Source organism: Solanum stenotomum, chromosome 9 (genome assembly GCF_019186545.1).
Source record: "Solanum stenotomum isolate F172 chromosome 9, ASM1918654v1, whole genome shotgun sequence".
Lineage (NCBI taxonomy): Eukaryota > Viridiplantae > Streptophyta > Magnoliopsida > Solanales > Solanaceae > Solanum > Solanum stenotomum.
Window position 1 is genome coordinate 57335557 of NC_064290.1, and position 15330 is coordinate 57350886.

The 15330-nt window shown below is 33.1% G+C and overlaps 3 protein-coding genes across 3 annotated transcripts; 1 reads left to right on the plus strand and 2 right to left on the minus strand.

Annotated features, from left to right (window-relative positions):
• Positions 1-2660: 2660 nt before the first annotated feature.
• Positions 2661-6999, plus strand: LOC125877767 (organic cation/carnitine transporter 4-like). The gene is made up of 2 exons (XM_049559034.1): positions 2661-3177; positions 5598-6999. Exons 1-2 carry the CDS (start codon positions 2745-2747, stop codon positions 6764-6766), a joined length of 1602 nt encoding a protein of 533 aa, XP_049414991.1. The 5' UTR covers positions 2661-2744; the 3' UTR covers positions 6767-6999.
• A 749-nt stretch (positions 7000-7748) lies between these two features.
• On the minus strand, positions 7749-9056 carry LOC125877704 (uncharacterized). The gene is made up of 2 exons (XM_049558931.1): positions 8472-9056; positions 7749-7829 (listed from the first exon to the last, which is right to left on the minus strand). The coding sequence occupies exons 1-2, from the start codon at positions 9054-9056 to the stop codon at positions 7749-7751; spliced, it is 666 nt and encodes a 221-aa protein (XP_049414888.1).
• Positions 9057-10700: 1644 nt separating this feature from the next.
• Positions 10701-14007, minus strand: LOC125877714 (organic cation/carnitine transporter 4-like). The gene is made up of 2 exons (XM_049558942.1): positions 13576-14007; positions 10701-12012 (listed from the first exon to the last, which is right to left on the minus strand). The coding sequence occupies exons 1-2, from the start codon at positions 13976-13978 to the stop codon at positions 10841-10843; spliced, it is 1575 nt and encodes a 524-aa protein (XP_049414899.1). The 5' UTR covers positions 13979-14007; the 3' UTR covers positions 10701-10840.
• Positions 14008-15330: the final 1323 nt, after the last annotated feature.

The following is a 15330-nucleotide window of genomic DNA, read 5'->3' on the forward strand; positions in this document are numbered from 1 at the left end:
AATAGTGTAAGAAATATTTTAAAATTATATCAAAGTAAATATTTTTATGTAAAAAATAAAATTTTAAAATTACATATATAATGTCGGGTTGGTTTTTTTTGTTAAAACCAAACCAACCCAAATATAGTCGGGTTTTTTTTTCAATATCAAACCAAGTTAAACCAAACCACTAGTCGGGTTTTTTTTCCGGTTCAACTCTATTTGCGATTTGATTCAGTTTTCGGTTCGATTTTTTTACACCCCTAATTTACACGTTGGTAAGAGGTCAAACACACGCCTCTTGACATGTCATCAAAAGATGCTTAATAGACCCAATTTAGGCACGTTAAAATGTTTAATAGTACAAACTTTAGTTTAGACAGCAAAATAAAAGTACCAAAATAATATAAAGTCAATTTGCATGACAAAATGCTTTTGAAGACCAAATCCTTTGTAGGGTCCAATTATGGTAATTCCACCAAATTTTACAGCTACAACGCAAAAGTAATTAAGATGCATATCTTCCTGTTTATTTAAAAATACTGCTCCTAATTAGTAAGAAAAATAATTTCATAATGGTTTTCCTGATTTGTCACATTCTGTTTTAATCCTTAAAAAGGATATTAATTCATGTTTAATGTTAATGAATCACTGTCCAATTAAAAGAAAAAGATTCAAATAAATGACCTAAATCAATGGCTAGATTCGTATTCAAATACTAAACCGAAACCAAATCTAGTTAATGAATCTAATTAAGGTAATTTTGGACTGCTAATTTTTTTTTCTTCCTGATAATGCTTTGGGAAGTATGAAAATGTGTGATAATGTTTTTTTCTAGGCACGGACGGATGGAGAAAATCACCTATATTATTCTTCCTTCAACTGAAATTTGAACTGAATTTCATTATTTTAAACTATTTCATTAACTAATAGGTCACATCTTGAATGCAATATGAATATGTCAATAATATTTACTACTATTTATGAAGTAAAATGACTAGAGATATAAAATCAAAATTTTAACCATACTAAATAGTATAATTTTCAAAGAAAGAGCCTTAATTAGCATAAGGTGGCTTCACCACCACCTACATAATAATGGAACAATAAAATTATGACGCTCATATAAATTATAACACAAATTTACATGATACGTACATTTTTAAATAATATTATTGGAACTCAAAACAAATAATACATATTATGAACCAATAACAAAGATCAGCAACCAAAGGAATCAAGATATTAAAAAATTAACTTAAATAGTCATTTATTTAATTAATTAAACTAAATTAAATTTGACAAATACTTAATACATATATAATTTACATATATCAAATTAGAAAACTAAACAACAAATTTGTCCTTGCTACATATTTGTCCTGCTATTTACGTGAAAGATCACAAAAAGTATTAAATGTAAAAGGAGGGTCGAAGGGATGACAACTTTATAAGCGGTTGTTGAAATAACTATATTTGTTTTAAAATAAAATAATTGTGACACAAATTATTAATTTCGTCTTTAAATTATTAACAGTCTTAAAACCACTTATTTACTTGATTAAATAAACTTAAATATAGCAAGTGGTCTCAAACTCTTATAAGAGCATATAACTCTAACTTAAAAACATAAAAAAGTGTTGAAAATATCATTAAACTTGATGAGAAATTAGGGGTGTATTTCACTCACGTTGCAATATCAAGAGTGTATTTAAGTTCAATTAGTCAAGTAAAAAAGGTGTTTTTAACGCTATCAACACTTCATGAATGAAACTAATAATTCACGCCAAATTAAAAATATTTTCAAATACTCTCCTCTAAAATAAAATTAGGGAAAAGGGTCGCATGATATATCCCTTAACTTTGTCATTTAGAACTGATATACCCCCGTTATGAAAGTGACTTATTATAAATATCCTTATCGTTAGAAAAATGGCTCACATACACCCTGACCATAACAAAGTGAGCTCACATTTACCCTTCATCTAACAGAAGTGAAAAAATAAGTTCTAAATTTATTTTTTTGACTTTAAATTTTAAAAATATTCATGTAGGGGTATATATATGATCCTTCTAGCAAAATTCAAGATATATTTTAATCTTTTTTATACAAAAATTATTTTTTGACCTTTTTAATTATCATTATTCGAGTTTCTTATTCTTTTCTCTTCTTTCATTCTTTGGTGTAAAAAAAATTCAAAACTATTTTTTTTACGGCTATACTGTAATTTAGTTTTTGTATTTATATAAAAAAAGGGGTATCTATAATAACTATTACAAGAACATTAGTGAAATATAAATAAATTTGACCATCAAAATAATAAATTTAAATTAATCGTTGAAACAAAAAGGTAAAAGAAAACGTGTCAGGAGGATCAAATATAACCCATATGGATAATATTTTTTTCAAAAAAATTAAAATTAAAATTAATTTTTCCAGTTCTATTAAATAAAAAGATATATGTGAGTTATTTGTATAACACTAGGGTATATATATAAGTAACTTTTATAACAAGAGATCTATCAGCTTTAAATAACAAAATTGGGGACATATAAAGCCATTTTCCTATAAAATAAACATGTTTTTCACAAAAATATCCTTAATTGACAGCTATCATGTCCTAAACAATTCCATAATCCTAATTTGAAAAAAACCCTATAAAAAGAAAGGCTACTTCTCTTTCCCTTCTCACCAACAAACCTGCAACTCACAAAAACACATGCATTAGCCGCCAATCCCATCCCAAACAAAAAAACCAAAAAAAATGTCAAAATCCTCTTCAGTAGATGAAAATCTACACGATGACCTTCGGTCACCGCTTATTCCGTCGGCTGCAGCAACAGCAGCCGACGGATATTCGAAACAAAAAAAAGTAACAATGGATCAAATGTTGGAAAAATACTGCGGCGATTTCGGTTGGTGGCAATTTAGTCATTTCGTATTAACGAGCTTTGCTTGGGCTCTAGAAGGAATTCACACTATGATTATGATTTTCGCCGATCGTGAACCGGCTTGGCGGTGTTCGACGAACCGGTTGTGCGATTCGACGGCGAAAAGTGTGTGCGGTCTTGAACCGGGTTCATGGGAGTGGACCGGTGGAGCTGCAAGTTCTACGGTTTCAGAGTTCGGTTTAATTTGTGGACAGAAATATAAAGTTGGGCTTGTCCAATCCTTATTTTTCGCTGCCTGCATGATCGGTATGTTTGTTACTTTCTCGATTAATTTATTTGTTCGATTTTAACTTAACACTAACGGGTTGTTCTAGGACAAGAAAATAGTGATGGAATAAAAATTTTGTATCTTGTTTGGTTGTTATGTTTGAGATAACTTATCGCACTATTTACATATAGGATAAATTATTCCATATACATGATTGAATAAGTTATTCCGAAATAATTAATCTCAAGATAATTAATTTTGAGATAACTTATTCCTAATCAAACGACCCTATAAAAAAAATATGTAGAGTGAGGCGTAGCAATATATTATATTACATTTAATTATTTACCACACCACATGTTTATCTTTGGATTATTTTGTCCTTTTTATCACTTTGTACAAAGTTGACGAGGATGTGTTTTTTTGGGAATATTTTATAAAATGATTGAAACCAAATCTTTGTTTGCTAACGAATTGTTAATAATTCATATTCTAAGTTTGTCAAAATCTCAATTTTAAATTAAATGAGAACAAAAAAAAAATGAAGGTAGACGACAATGCATGTCAGAGAGACATAATAAATTGAAGATAAGGACAATAATAATATATGGAGTTTCCTACTCTCTTTTAATCGAGTTCATCGTATAAGACTTGCTTAAGCTGATTAACATTTTCGATACAATTTGTGAGTGTTTTATAATTTATAAATTATTATATTAAAGTTAAATTTATCTTCTTGCAAAAAGAAGAAAAGTCGGGATAAACTTGACAAGTGAAGGATACAAAAGTATAAAGTATATACTTTTAGGTTAGTATTAGAATATCCTCTTTTTTTCTTACTAATTCCATACTACCCACAATTTGAATACTTAAGAATATGCTTGCCCGATCCGTATCTTCCCTCTTTCCATGTGTGAGGTAGATAATAGTTACAATCAAATTTTAATTCAATCTGAAAAGTTAGTTCAATTGGTTATAAGTATCGTCGTTCCAAATTAAGTAATTCATCATTCACTAATGCTAGATAACACGTTTAAGATCCGATTTAGAATGTGAATAATATAAGATAGAAAGTTTAATATTTAGCGAATTATGAATAGAAGTGGTAAATTATGAATTGTGATGAGTATAATATAATAAAAAAATCTAAGATTTAGATCAATTTTGAAAATTAATTTATGAGATGAGAATTATGTTAAGTTGTATATAAGGAGACCAAGTAACTCATCGTAGGTGCTCTCTTTTATCTCAATTAATAATAATAATATGAGTGTTGGCAGATAGGTTAAGAGAGAGAGAGAGTTAATGATTTGTAAAAAATATATATGATTAAGAAGAAGTCATATTACTAGTGTGATTATAAGTTGTCTAATTAAGGATTAAATTTTTTAACAAAATTAAACTATTTTAAATTAAGTTAAAAAGAAATATGAATTAGAGTATTAAAATAGGCTGCTTTTATTTTCCCTCAATAACTCATCAAATAAAAAAAATAACTCTGGAGCAAGGAGAGGAGGTGTTAGGTGTATCGAGAATTCGAGATATTCATGAATTATTACTAGTTATTACTCAAAATAAAATATACGTATGGACCAGACAAAGCTTATTAATGTCACACATGTTACTTGGCCAGATTTTTTTAGAATAATTAAATATCACTATTATTATTATAATAATAAATACTGTTGTGATCCACAGAGCATCCTTATCAAAATTATTATTGATGATGACAAGCAGTTTCTTTTTATTTGTCCATTTATTTATTTTAATTTAAAGCTCCCTTTAATTATTTTGTATGACACGTTGTTTATTTTCCCATGCATCATTGACACGTGTAAGATTAACATCCTACCACCGAAAGAACGTTGTATGATGCACCACCAAATATTGGTCCAAAAATATTTTGTACATAATTTAGATAAATATTACTACTATGAAAGGTAATGAAAAGTGTGAATTACATGGGATTTTCCGGGAGATTAGTATGAAAATCCGTAGGAAACTTATTTTCCTATAAATTTTCATATTATTTTTCAGGAAAATTCCCATGTAATTCACACTTTTCTTGTATTATGAAAGATGGGGTTAGACTTGGGAGGGTAGGGGTGTAGGATGATAGAGATATGTTAAAGATGAGGTATGCTGAAGAGTGAGGAGAACACGATTAATGTAAAATGTTATTTATGGAATTTATTCACTCTACTTTATTAGTGATACCATTTATTTTTATTTTTGAAGAATTTTTTTTGTAGAGTATATCAATTGAACATGTTAGAATTGACACACCCATAATTATCTCTGTGAATTATGTTCTAAAAAGTATTTTCTATGACATTTTATTTTACTATAAGACGAACAAATTGAAACGAAAGAAAGGAAATATCGGTGATTGTGTTAGTAGTTGATAGTTAATATGACTAAAATTCTGTTAAAACACTTTCAAATTAATGATTTTCAGGTGCTGGAGTATTTGGACATTTATCAGATTCCAAATTGGGAAGAAAAGGCTCTTTAACCATAGTTTGCATTATGAATGCAATCTTTGGTTGTTTAACTGCAATTTCTTCGAATTACTGGACTTATACCTTATTCCGCTTTCTCTCCGGTTTCAGCACGGGCGGGACTGGCCTTTGCGCGTTCGTTCTTGCAACTGAACCCGTTGGCCAGTCCTGGCGTGGCGTAGCCGGAATGTCCACTTTCTATTTTTTCTCTATTGGAATAGCCGCCTTATCCGCCATTGCATATTTCTTCCAAACGTGGCGATCACTCTACATTGCTTCATCAATCCCATCAATTATATTTGTTATCTTACTACTTCCTTTCATTCACGAGTCACCTCGTTGGTGTCTCGTGAGGGGGAAAGTTGACGAAGCCATGAAGATCATGCGTAAAATTGCTAAATCCAACGGTAAACATCTCCCTGATGACGTTGTTCTCGCCCTCGATAGTGAAGTGAATGATGATGTTCCTGATTCTCAATCTGTATCAAAAGAAGCCCTAAACGGATCCTTATTAGATGTACTGAGGCTTCCTTTGACGCGATTCCGGTTATTCTTAGCTGTGGTGATCAACTTCCTTTGCTCGGTCGTTTATTACGGGTTGAGCCTGAACGCTGTCAACCTCGGGACCAACCTCTACCTTAACGTCACCCTTAACGCGGTTGCTGAAATGCCTGCCTATTTTTTAACAGCATTGGTGTTGGACAAGCTTGGTAGAAAGCCGTTAGCGATAGGGACAATGTGGTTCAGCGGTATATTCTGTCTAGCTGGAAGTTTGGCGAAGGGTGATGGTACGTGGAAACTGGTTCGGATGGTTTGTGGAGTGCTAGGGATATTTGGCATGGCGGGGACTTACAATTTACTATTCGTGTATTCGATGGAGTTGTTTCCGACTGTGGTGAGAAATGCTGCGTTGGGATGTGCAACGCAGGCGTCGCAGATGGGGGCCATTTTGGCCCCCTTTGTAGTTGTTTTAGGGGGTGGGATACCATTTGCTGTGTTTGCGTTTTGTGGGATTGCTGGAGGTTTATTGGTAATTTACTTGCCAGAGACTTTAAACAGGCCATTATATGATACAATGGCTGGAATGGAAGAAGCTGAAACAAAGAAACCAAGCATTTTATCTTAGTTTGCTAGGTTTTGAGAACTACTTTTTTGTGTATTTTTTGTTGTTGAATGTAATTTTGGATTGGATTGTACTAAGAGTTCATCTTGTATTAGGTAGTTATAAGGCATGCCTAGTCATAACAAGGCAAGCTTTAAATTGTGCTCTATGGCGAGTGATGGTGAAGGATGGAGGGTGGTCAGTTGAACATCCTTTGCGAAAAAATTATATAATATATTCTAAAAAAAAGTATTCGCCCCATTATATATCATGTTACTTTCTATATAATGGACAATATTGTAACGAAGGGAAAAAAATGCAATATAATAACCTTCGATCCAAGACATTAACTAAATAAGATTCAATCATTAGGGAATGATTTACTAACGCTTCATCCTGATCAATCAGCTTGAATGTAATTTGGATCAGTAATGAGAATGTCAAACAAAAAAAGCACCAAAACAATAGTAAATGTGGATAGATATATGATATTCCTTTAGTCCTATTTTGTGAAACATTATTTGCTTTATACGGTGTTTAAAAAAAAGTTGTAAAGCTTATGACTTACCATCAGTGGAATTTTCGTTGAGGAGTTCAAGAAAAATATGCTAAATAGTGCCCTGACAAATAAGCATGTCAAATCACACATGCATGGTAACAATGATTCATATTGATCATACTATCGCTTGTCCGCATACAATAAATCAATTTCTAGCTAAATCACTTTAGTGAAAAACAAAATGAATTTAAAACATGCTATAGTTGGAAATCCACTAGAGGAATTATCACTCACAGTACTTCCGTCGAAATAGCTCCACGCACTCTCCTTCCAGTGATTATGCCACACAATTTCAATAATCTAAAATCACAACATGATGTTTAGATACTATTTAACTCTAAATGTTTCTAGATACAATATCTATAGTTTATGAACACTTCTAACCACAAGTAATTAAGCTGCCTATCTTTTTAATTGACACTACAACTACTATTTGGCTTAACTTCTTTATCCTAAGAACATGGTTCCAACAATCTCTATTAGCAGATTATGATGCGGAACTTTGTAATTACCAGCAAGAATATACCACTATATTAATACCAAAAATCAGATTTTCAGTTTTTTCCAAACTTAAAAGCTTAAGAGAAGGTCTCACGTCCTAAATGTTATTTCTATATATGTTTAACAAAGGGTGAGTTCAGAGGTGAAAAGTATATTGACAACTCACTTGCAAAGTCGAGAATGGAGAACAACCGTGGGGTCTTCTACAATACTGCTTGTTTTGGATTTTAGAGATAAAATCCTTTACTAGTGTTGAGTTCAATTCTCTTCTACTATTTTTTTCCTTTCCTTTGCTTCGTCTCTCTTACTCTGTTTTTTTGTTTTGTTTTCTCCAGCTGTTTGAGTCGGACAACTTCTAAGTTGAAACACACGCTGCCTCTTTTCTGTTTTTTAAGCCTCTTCCACTGCCTCTCTCAATCTTATCTAATAATTAATTTACTAAGGAGGTGGGTAAAACTTGGGAATTAAGCAGTCAACAACAGGTGTGTTAGGTAAATTAATTAGTTGCTTATTTTAAATGGGTTTGTCCCAAAGCTTTAAGTCGCTACATTCTCTCCCCCTTAAGAAAATTCGGTCCCTGAATTTTTAAACTTATATATATATATATATATATATATATATATATATACTTGCGGGTCTGAATAAATGAGGATACTTGGCTTGCATCACCTTCTCGTCTTCCCATGTTGCCTCCTCGCTAGAGTGATTTTTCCATGCTACTTTCACTGTCGCCATCTCTTTCAAACGTAGCTTCCTTACTTGTTTGTCCATTATAAACATTGGTTCCTCTTCATAGGTTAGGTTCTCATCCAATTGGATGTTTGATGCTTTTAGCACATGTGAAGGGTCTGGTATGTACTTTCGTAGCATTGACACATGAAAGACTGAATGTACTGAAGATAACTGAAGTGGAAGTGCTACACGATATGCAACAACACCAACTCTAGCAAGTATCTCATATGGTCCAATATATCTTGGACTCAGTTTTCCTTTCTTCCCGAATCTTAACACACATTTCATTGGTGATACACGTAAGAACACATGATCTCCCACTGAAAACTCCAACTCTCGATGTCTTTTATCTGCATAAGCCTTTTGACTACTTTGGCCCACTAGCAATCTTTGCCTAATTAATTGAACCTTGTCAATTGCTGACTTCACCAGATCTGGACCCAATACCTTAGCCTCACCAGCCTCAAACCACCCAATGGGAGATCGACATCCCCTTTCATATAACGCCTCGTAAGTTGCCATATGTATGCTCGCTTGGAAGCTATTATTGTAAGCAAACTCCGTCAACGGTAGATATTTGTCCCAACTACCACCAAAATCAAGAACACAAGATCTCAACATATTTTCAAGAGTCTGTATNTACACGATATGCAACAACACCAACTCTAGCAAGTATCTCATATGGTCCAATATATCTTGGACTCAGTTTTCCTTTCTTCCCGAATCTTAACACACATTTCATTGGTGATACACGTAAGAACACATGATCTCCCACTGAAAACTCCAACTCTCGATGTCTTTTATCTGCATAAGCCTTTTGACTACTTTGGCCCACTAGCAATCTTTGCCTAATTAATTGAACCTTGTCAATTGCTGACTTCACCAGATCTGGACCCAATACCTTAGCCTCACCAGCCTCAAACCACCCAATGGGAGATCGACATCCCCTTTCATATAACGCCTCGTAAGTTGCCATATGTATGCTCGCTTGGAAGCTATTATTGTAAGCAAACTCCGTCAACGGTAGATATTTGTCCCAACTACCACCAAAATCAAGAACACAAGATCTCAACATATCTTCAAGAGTCTGTATGGTTCTCTCTGACTTACCGTCGGTTTGTGGGTGGAATGTCGTACTCAATTCCACTTGCGTTCCGAATGCCCCTTGGAATGCTTTCCAGAAGTGTGAGGTGAACTGGGATCCTCTATCCGATATAATAGAAATTGGAACTCCGTGAAGCCTAACAATTTCATCAATATAAATCTGTGCATAGCGTGCGCCATTATAGGTAGTTTTGACCGATAGGAAGTGTGCTGACTTTGTTAATCGATCCACGATCACCCATATAAAATCATAACCCTTAAGAGTTCATGGCAATCCAGTGATAAAATCCATGGTAATTCACTTCCATTTCCATTCTGGTATCACAAGTGTTGCATCAACCCTGTAGGTCTTTGGTGTTCAGCTTTAACTTGCTGGCAAGTCAAACATCGAGTGACATAACTCGCAACATCTTTCTTCATACCCTCCCACCAGTACAACTGATGAAGATCTTGGACTCTTGGTACATTTTTGTGGATCCTGGATGAACTGAGTACTTAGAGCCATGCGCTTCTTCAAGCAAAGTTTGTCTCAAACCGTTAACATCTGGTACACAGACACGATTGCCAAGTCGCAATACCCCATGACTATCCACGATAAAATCTTTATTCTTGTTAAGAACACCTTCGTCTCTAATTTTGCACAACCGCATGTCTAGGTATTTCTTTGCCTTTATATCCTCCATTAATGAGGACTTCGCTTGAACACATGCCAATAATGAACATGCATGCCCTAAACTAAAGTCTACTCCACTTTCTTTCAATTTGTGAATTTCTCTTGCTAATGGCCTCCTTGTTAAGGTAAGGTGGGCCAAACTCCCCATTGACTTTCGGCTCAGCGCATCAGCTACTACATTAGCTTTGCCTGGATGGTACAAATTGCACATTCATAGTCTTTCAATAATTCCACCCATTGCCGTTAAATAAAATCTGTTACTTGTGTTGAAGGGGTTCAATATTAATTATATAACATACAATATAGATTTGATCTTATATACAGAGTAATTTTTTATAATCCTTAGATATTTGTGTAGTTATATTTTTTTTTGACGGGAGTATGTAGATGTACTCAAACAAGGTGAGATCAAATATTATAATATCGTAGTTATTTTAACAGTGCTTACAACACTTTTTTCCCAATCAATGGCTTATTTTCAATTTCAAACACTTGAACAAATGTTTAAAACTTTCTTTTATTCAACTAACTAATCCAAAGCTACCAACCCAGGTTTTGCTTCAGCCTCTTGCAATCCATCCATTGTATCATAAAGTGGCTTGTTTAACGTCTCTGGTAAATACATTACCAAAAATCCTCCAATAATACCACATGCCCCAAATACAGCAAACGGCACGCCGCCCCCTAACACAACTATAATTGGAGCCAAAATCGCCCCCAAACTCACGGCTTGCTTCGAGCATCCTAGTGCTGCATTTCTCACTACAGTTGGAAACAATTCCATGCCATACACGAGCAGCAAATTGAAAGTACCAGATATTCCAAATATCCCAAGCAATCCGCACACCATCCTAACAATTTTCCAGGTCTCATCGGTACTCTTCAAAAAACTCCCCACTAAGCAGAAAATCGCACTGAACCACATTGTCCCTATGGCTAACGGCTTTCGACCAATCCTGTCAAGCACTAATGATGTTAATAAATAGGCAGGCATTTCAGAAACTGAATTAAGTGCAACGTTGAGGTACAAATTAGTTCCGAGATTAACCGCGTTCAAACTCAACCCGTAATATACAATGGAACAAAAGAAGTTAGTAGCCACAGCTACGAACAACCGAATCCGTGTGACAGGAGACCTTATTACATCTAAAATTGATGCTTTTTTGGTATTGAATTTAGAATTAGGGATATCGTCCTTGGATACTTCACAATCGAGGGCAAGAACAACGTCATAAGGAATGTTTTGTTTGCCATTAGAAACCGCGATTTTCTGCATAATTTTCATAGCTTCGTCTACTTTTCCTCTAACGAGGTACCATCTAGGTGACTCGTGGAGGAAAGGTAATACGAAGATAACGAAAATAAGGGAAGGGATTGAAGAAGCAATGTAGAGAGATCGCCACGGTTGGATGAAATAAGCAATGGCGGATACAACGACTATTCCAGTAGAGTATAAATATAAAGTGGACATTCCAGCTACGCCACGCCATGATTGGCCAACGGGTTCAGTCGAGAGAACAAAAGCACAAAGGCCGGTCCCACCAGTGCTGAAACCGGAGAGAAATCGGAACAAGACGTACGTCCAGTAATCGGAAGAGAATGCAGTTAGAATACTAAAAATAGCATTCAAAATGCAAATTATTGCCAGGGAGCCTTTTCTCCCAAATTTTGTATCTGATAAATGTCCAAATACTCCCGCACCTGAAAAAAATAAAATCAATTTTAAATGTGTTACCATATATTATCTATATTTTCAAAATATTACGTATCATACTACTAATTAAAAAGTTTCTATCATATATTGAGAATATATATGTATTTTTGCTACCAAATACATTAAAATAGAGAGAGAGGCGAACGAGATTGTTATGTATCTCAATTACATGCTAATCACACTAGATATACACTAATACATATATTTGTATGTATCTGAGATACTATATACAGGGGCGGCTCAACATAATTTGTGGCCTAAAGCAAAATTTTTATTAGAGGCCTAAAATCTATATAAATTTTATCTATATCTATTTATTTTTCTAAATTTCTAGACGTAAATTACTACTTAATATCTTTTATATAAATGATTTTTCAAACACTTTTTTTTTAATTATTAGTTTTAAGTAAGATTTTATCAATTCAACATTGAAAAACATCATTTTATTGAGACAATTATTATATGAATTATTAANCAAAGGCCGGTCCCACCAGTGCTGAAACCGGAGAGAAATCGGAACAAGACGTACGTCCAGTAATCGGAAGAGAATGCAGTTAGAATACTAAAAATAGCATTCAAAATGCAAACTATTGCGAGGGAGCCTTTTCTCCCAAATTTTGTATCTGATAAATGTCCAAATACTCCTGCACCTGAAAAAAATAAAATCAATTTTAAATGTGTTACCATATATATTATTATTATTATTATCTATATTTTCAAAATATTACGTATCTTACTACTAATTAAAAAATTTCTATCATATATTGAGAAAGATATATATGTATTTTTGCTACCAAATACATTAAAATAGAGAGAGAGGCGAGCGAGATTGTTATGTATCTCAATTACATGCTAATCACACTAGATATACACTAAATACATATATTTGTATGTATCTGAGATACTATATACATAGGAGAGTGACAAGCGAGATGGGAGAGGTGCTACAGAGCCGAACAAGATTTGTTATGTATCCCAAATATACGCGAATCCACTTGAATATAATGAATCTAGAATAAACTACACCTAGTTTTAACCCCATGTATCCCAAGATACATGTATGTGGACATATCTAAACGTATTTGGACGCACCAAAATCTTGGGGTGTGCATTCCATTTTTCGGTTTGGGTTTCTACTATTCGGTTCGGATTTTTCGGTTTTTGATTTTTAAAAAGTGTAACTCAATCCAAACCAAAATAAATTTGGTTTGGTTTTTCTCTTTTCGATTCGGTTATTCAATTATGTCACATATATATACATAATTCAGTTTTTATTTTTATATTTTGGTTTTTATATTTCTAAATACGAAATCAAACAAAAAAAACAAATAAAGTAAATTATAAATCCAAAACCAAACCAAAAAACCAATCCAAATTAGAATTTGTTTTGGTTTTTCAGTTTAATCCAAATAGTGCACACCCTTATCAAAATATATAATATTGCAAACTAAAGTGTATGTAAATAAATATCTCCTAAACTATATCAAAAGTAACAATTTTGATTTTTCAATTATAACAACTAAAAAGTGGCTATTTGTGAAAGGAGGTACCGATCATGCAGCCAGCGAAAAATATAGATTGAACAAGTCCAACCTTAAACTTGTCTCCGCATATTAATCCGAATTCGGATATCGTAGAACTTCCATTTCCACCCGACCATTCCCATGAGCCGGGCTCCGAAGAGCAACGGCTCGTTGTACCAGCGTGGCTTGTCAAATAATGCCACGCTGGTTCACGATCCGCAAAGATCATGACCATGGTTAGTATCCCCTCCAGTAACCAAGCCAAGCATGTTAACACAAGGTGTCTCACCTGCCACAACCCAAACTCCCCGCAGTACTTCTCCAACATCTCATCCATCGTTATTTTTTTCGGGTTCGCCTCTCGAGAGACGAGTGGCGACCTGAGGTCGCCGTCGTATAATTGGCCGTGTGATGATAATGCCGACGACATTTATTATTTTACCTACTAATGATATTATATTGTACCACAACGATATTTAAAGACTAATTTGCAAATATCATGAGATTGTGTACCTATATTATAGAGTTTTTAAACGGAAGGTAGAGCACATGCATGTGATTATAAAAGTAGTTGTAGAAATTTATGACGGACCACTTCTGTAGAAAAATATGTTAGGGTTTTGCCCTAATTTTCTTACCATAATTTAAGATTTATTTTTCCTTAAAGAAAAGATAAAATATTATCATAAATGTTTTTACTTTTTTTGAAACGAAAATATAATATTCTTTCATATTTGGTTTATTCTCTCCTTTTAGGACTCTTTTTCTAGTAAGAAAAAGTTTTAGGACTCTATAAATATAGGTTTGTTTCTTCTAACACAAAAAAAAACAATTACATCCACAATGTAGTCGTTTAAGAATCTTGTTTATGGGAAGATTTATTTTCTCTAAAGTTTCAATGTTTTTCTTTATATTAGTTTTGATATAATAATATTTTGATTTTTAATATAAGTTTTTGTTATCTGATTTATCAACTATATGATTTGTAAATTGTAAGCTTCCGCATGACGCCCTAATCATCCTTCATAACCCAACAAGTGGTATCAGAGCACATGATTCAAAGATCCGGTGGTCGTCCTATGGTTCAACGAGGTTGAAGACAGGCTCAAGATGGTTTCAAATCAATTTGTAATCAATTTGATGATAATGAAGATTTTTTTGTCAAGCTACATGTGGGGAAGAAGTTTCAACATATTTTCAACATTCCTGTTGCTGCAATTTTTAAGAATAAAAATAAAATATTTTAAACCCATTTTTAACCCATATATTTTAAACTTTATTTTTAACCATGGCAAATAACAATGATGAAGATTTTGTGAAGAACAAGATTATCATGCAATGAAGAGACAAATCAAGCTTTGTCAAGAAAATCCAGTCAAAAGGGGAGATTTGTTAGGGTTTTGCCTTGATTTTCTTACCATAATTTAAGATTTATTTTTCCTTAAAAAAAGACAAAACATTACCATAAATGTTTTTATTTTTCTTGAAACGAAAATATAATATTCTTTCATATTTGGTTTATTCTCTCCTTTTAGGACTCTTTTTCTAGTAAGAAAAAGTTTTAGGACTCTATAAATATAGGTTTGTTTCTTCTAACACAAAAAAAACAATTACATCCACAATGTAGTCGTTTAAGAGTCTTGTTTATGGGGAGATTTATTCTCTCTTTTCAATGTTTTTCTTTATATTAGTTTTGATATAATAATATTTTGATTTTTAGTATAAGTTTTTGTTATTTGATTTATCAACTATATAATTTGCAAATTGTAAACTTCCGCATGA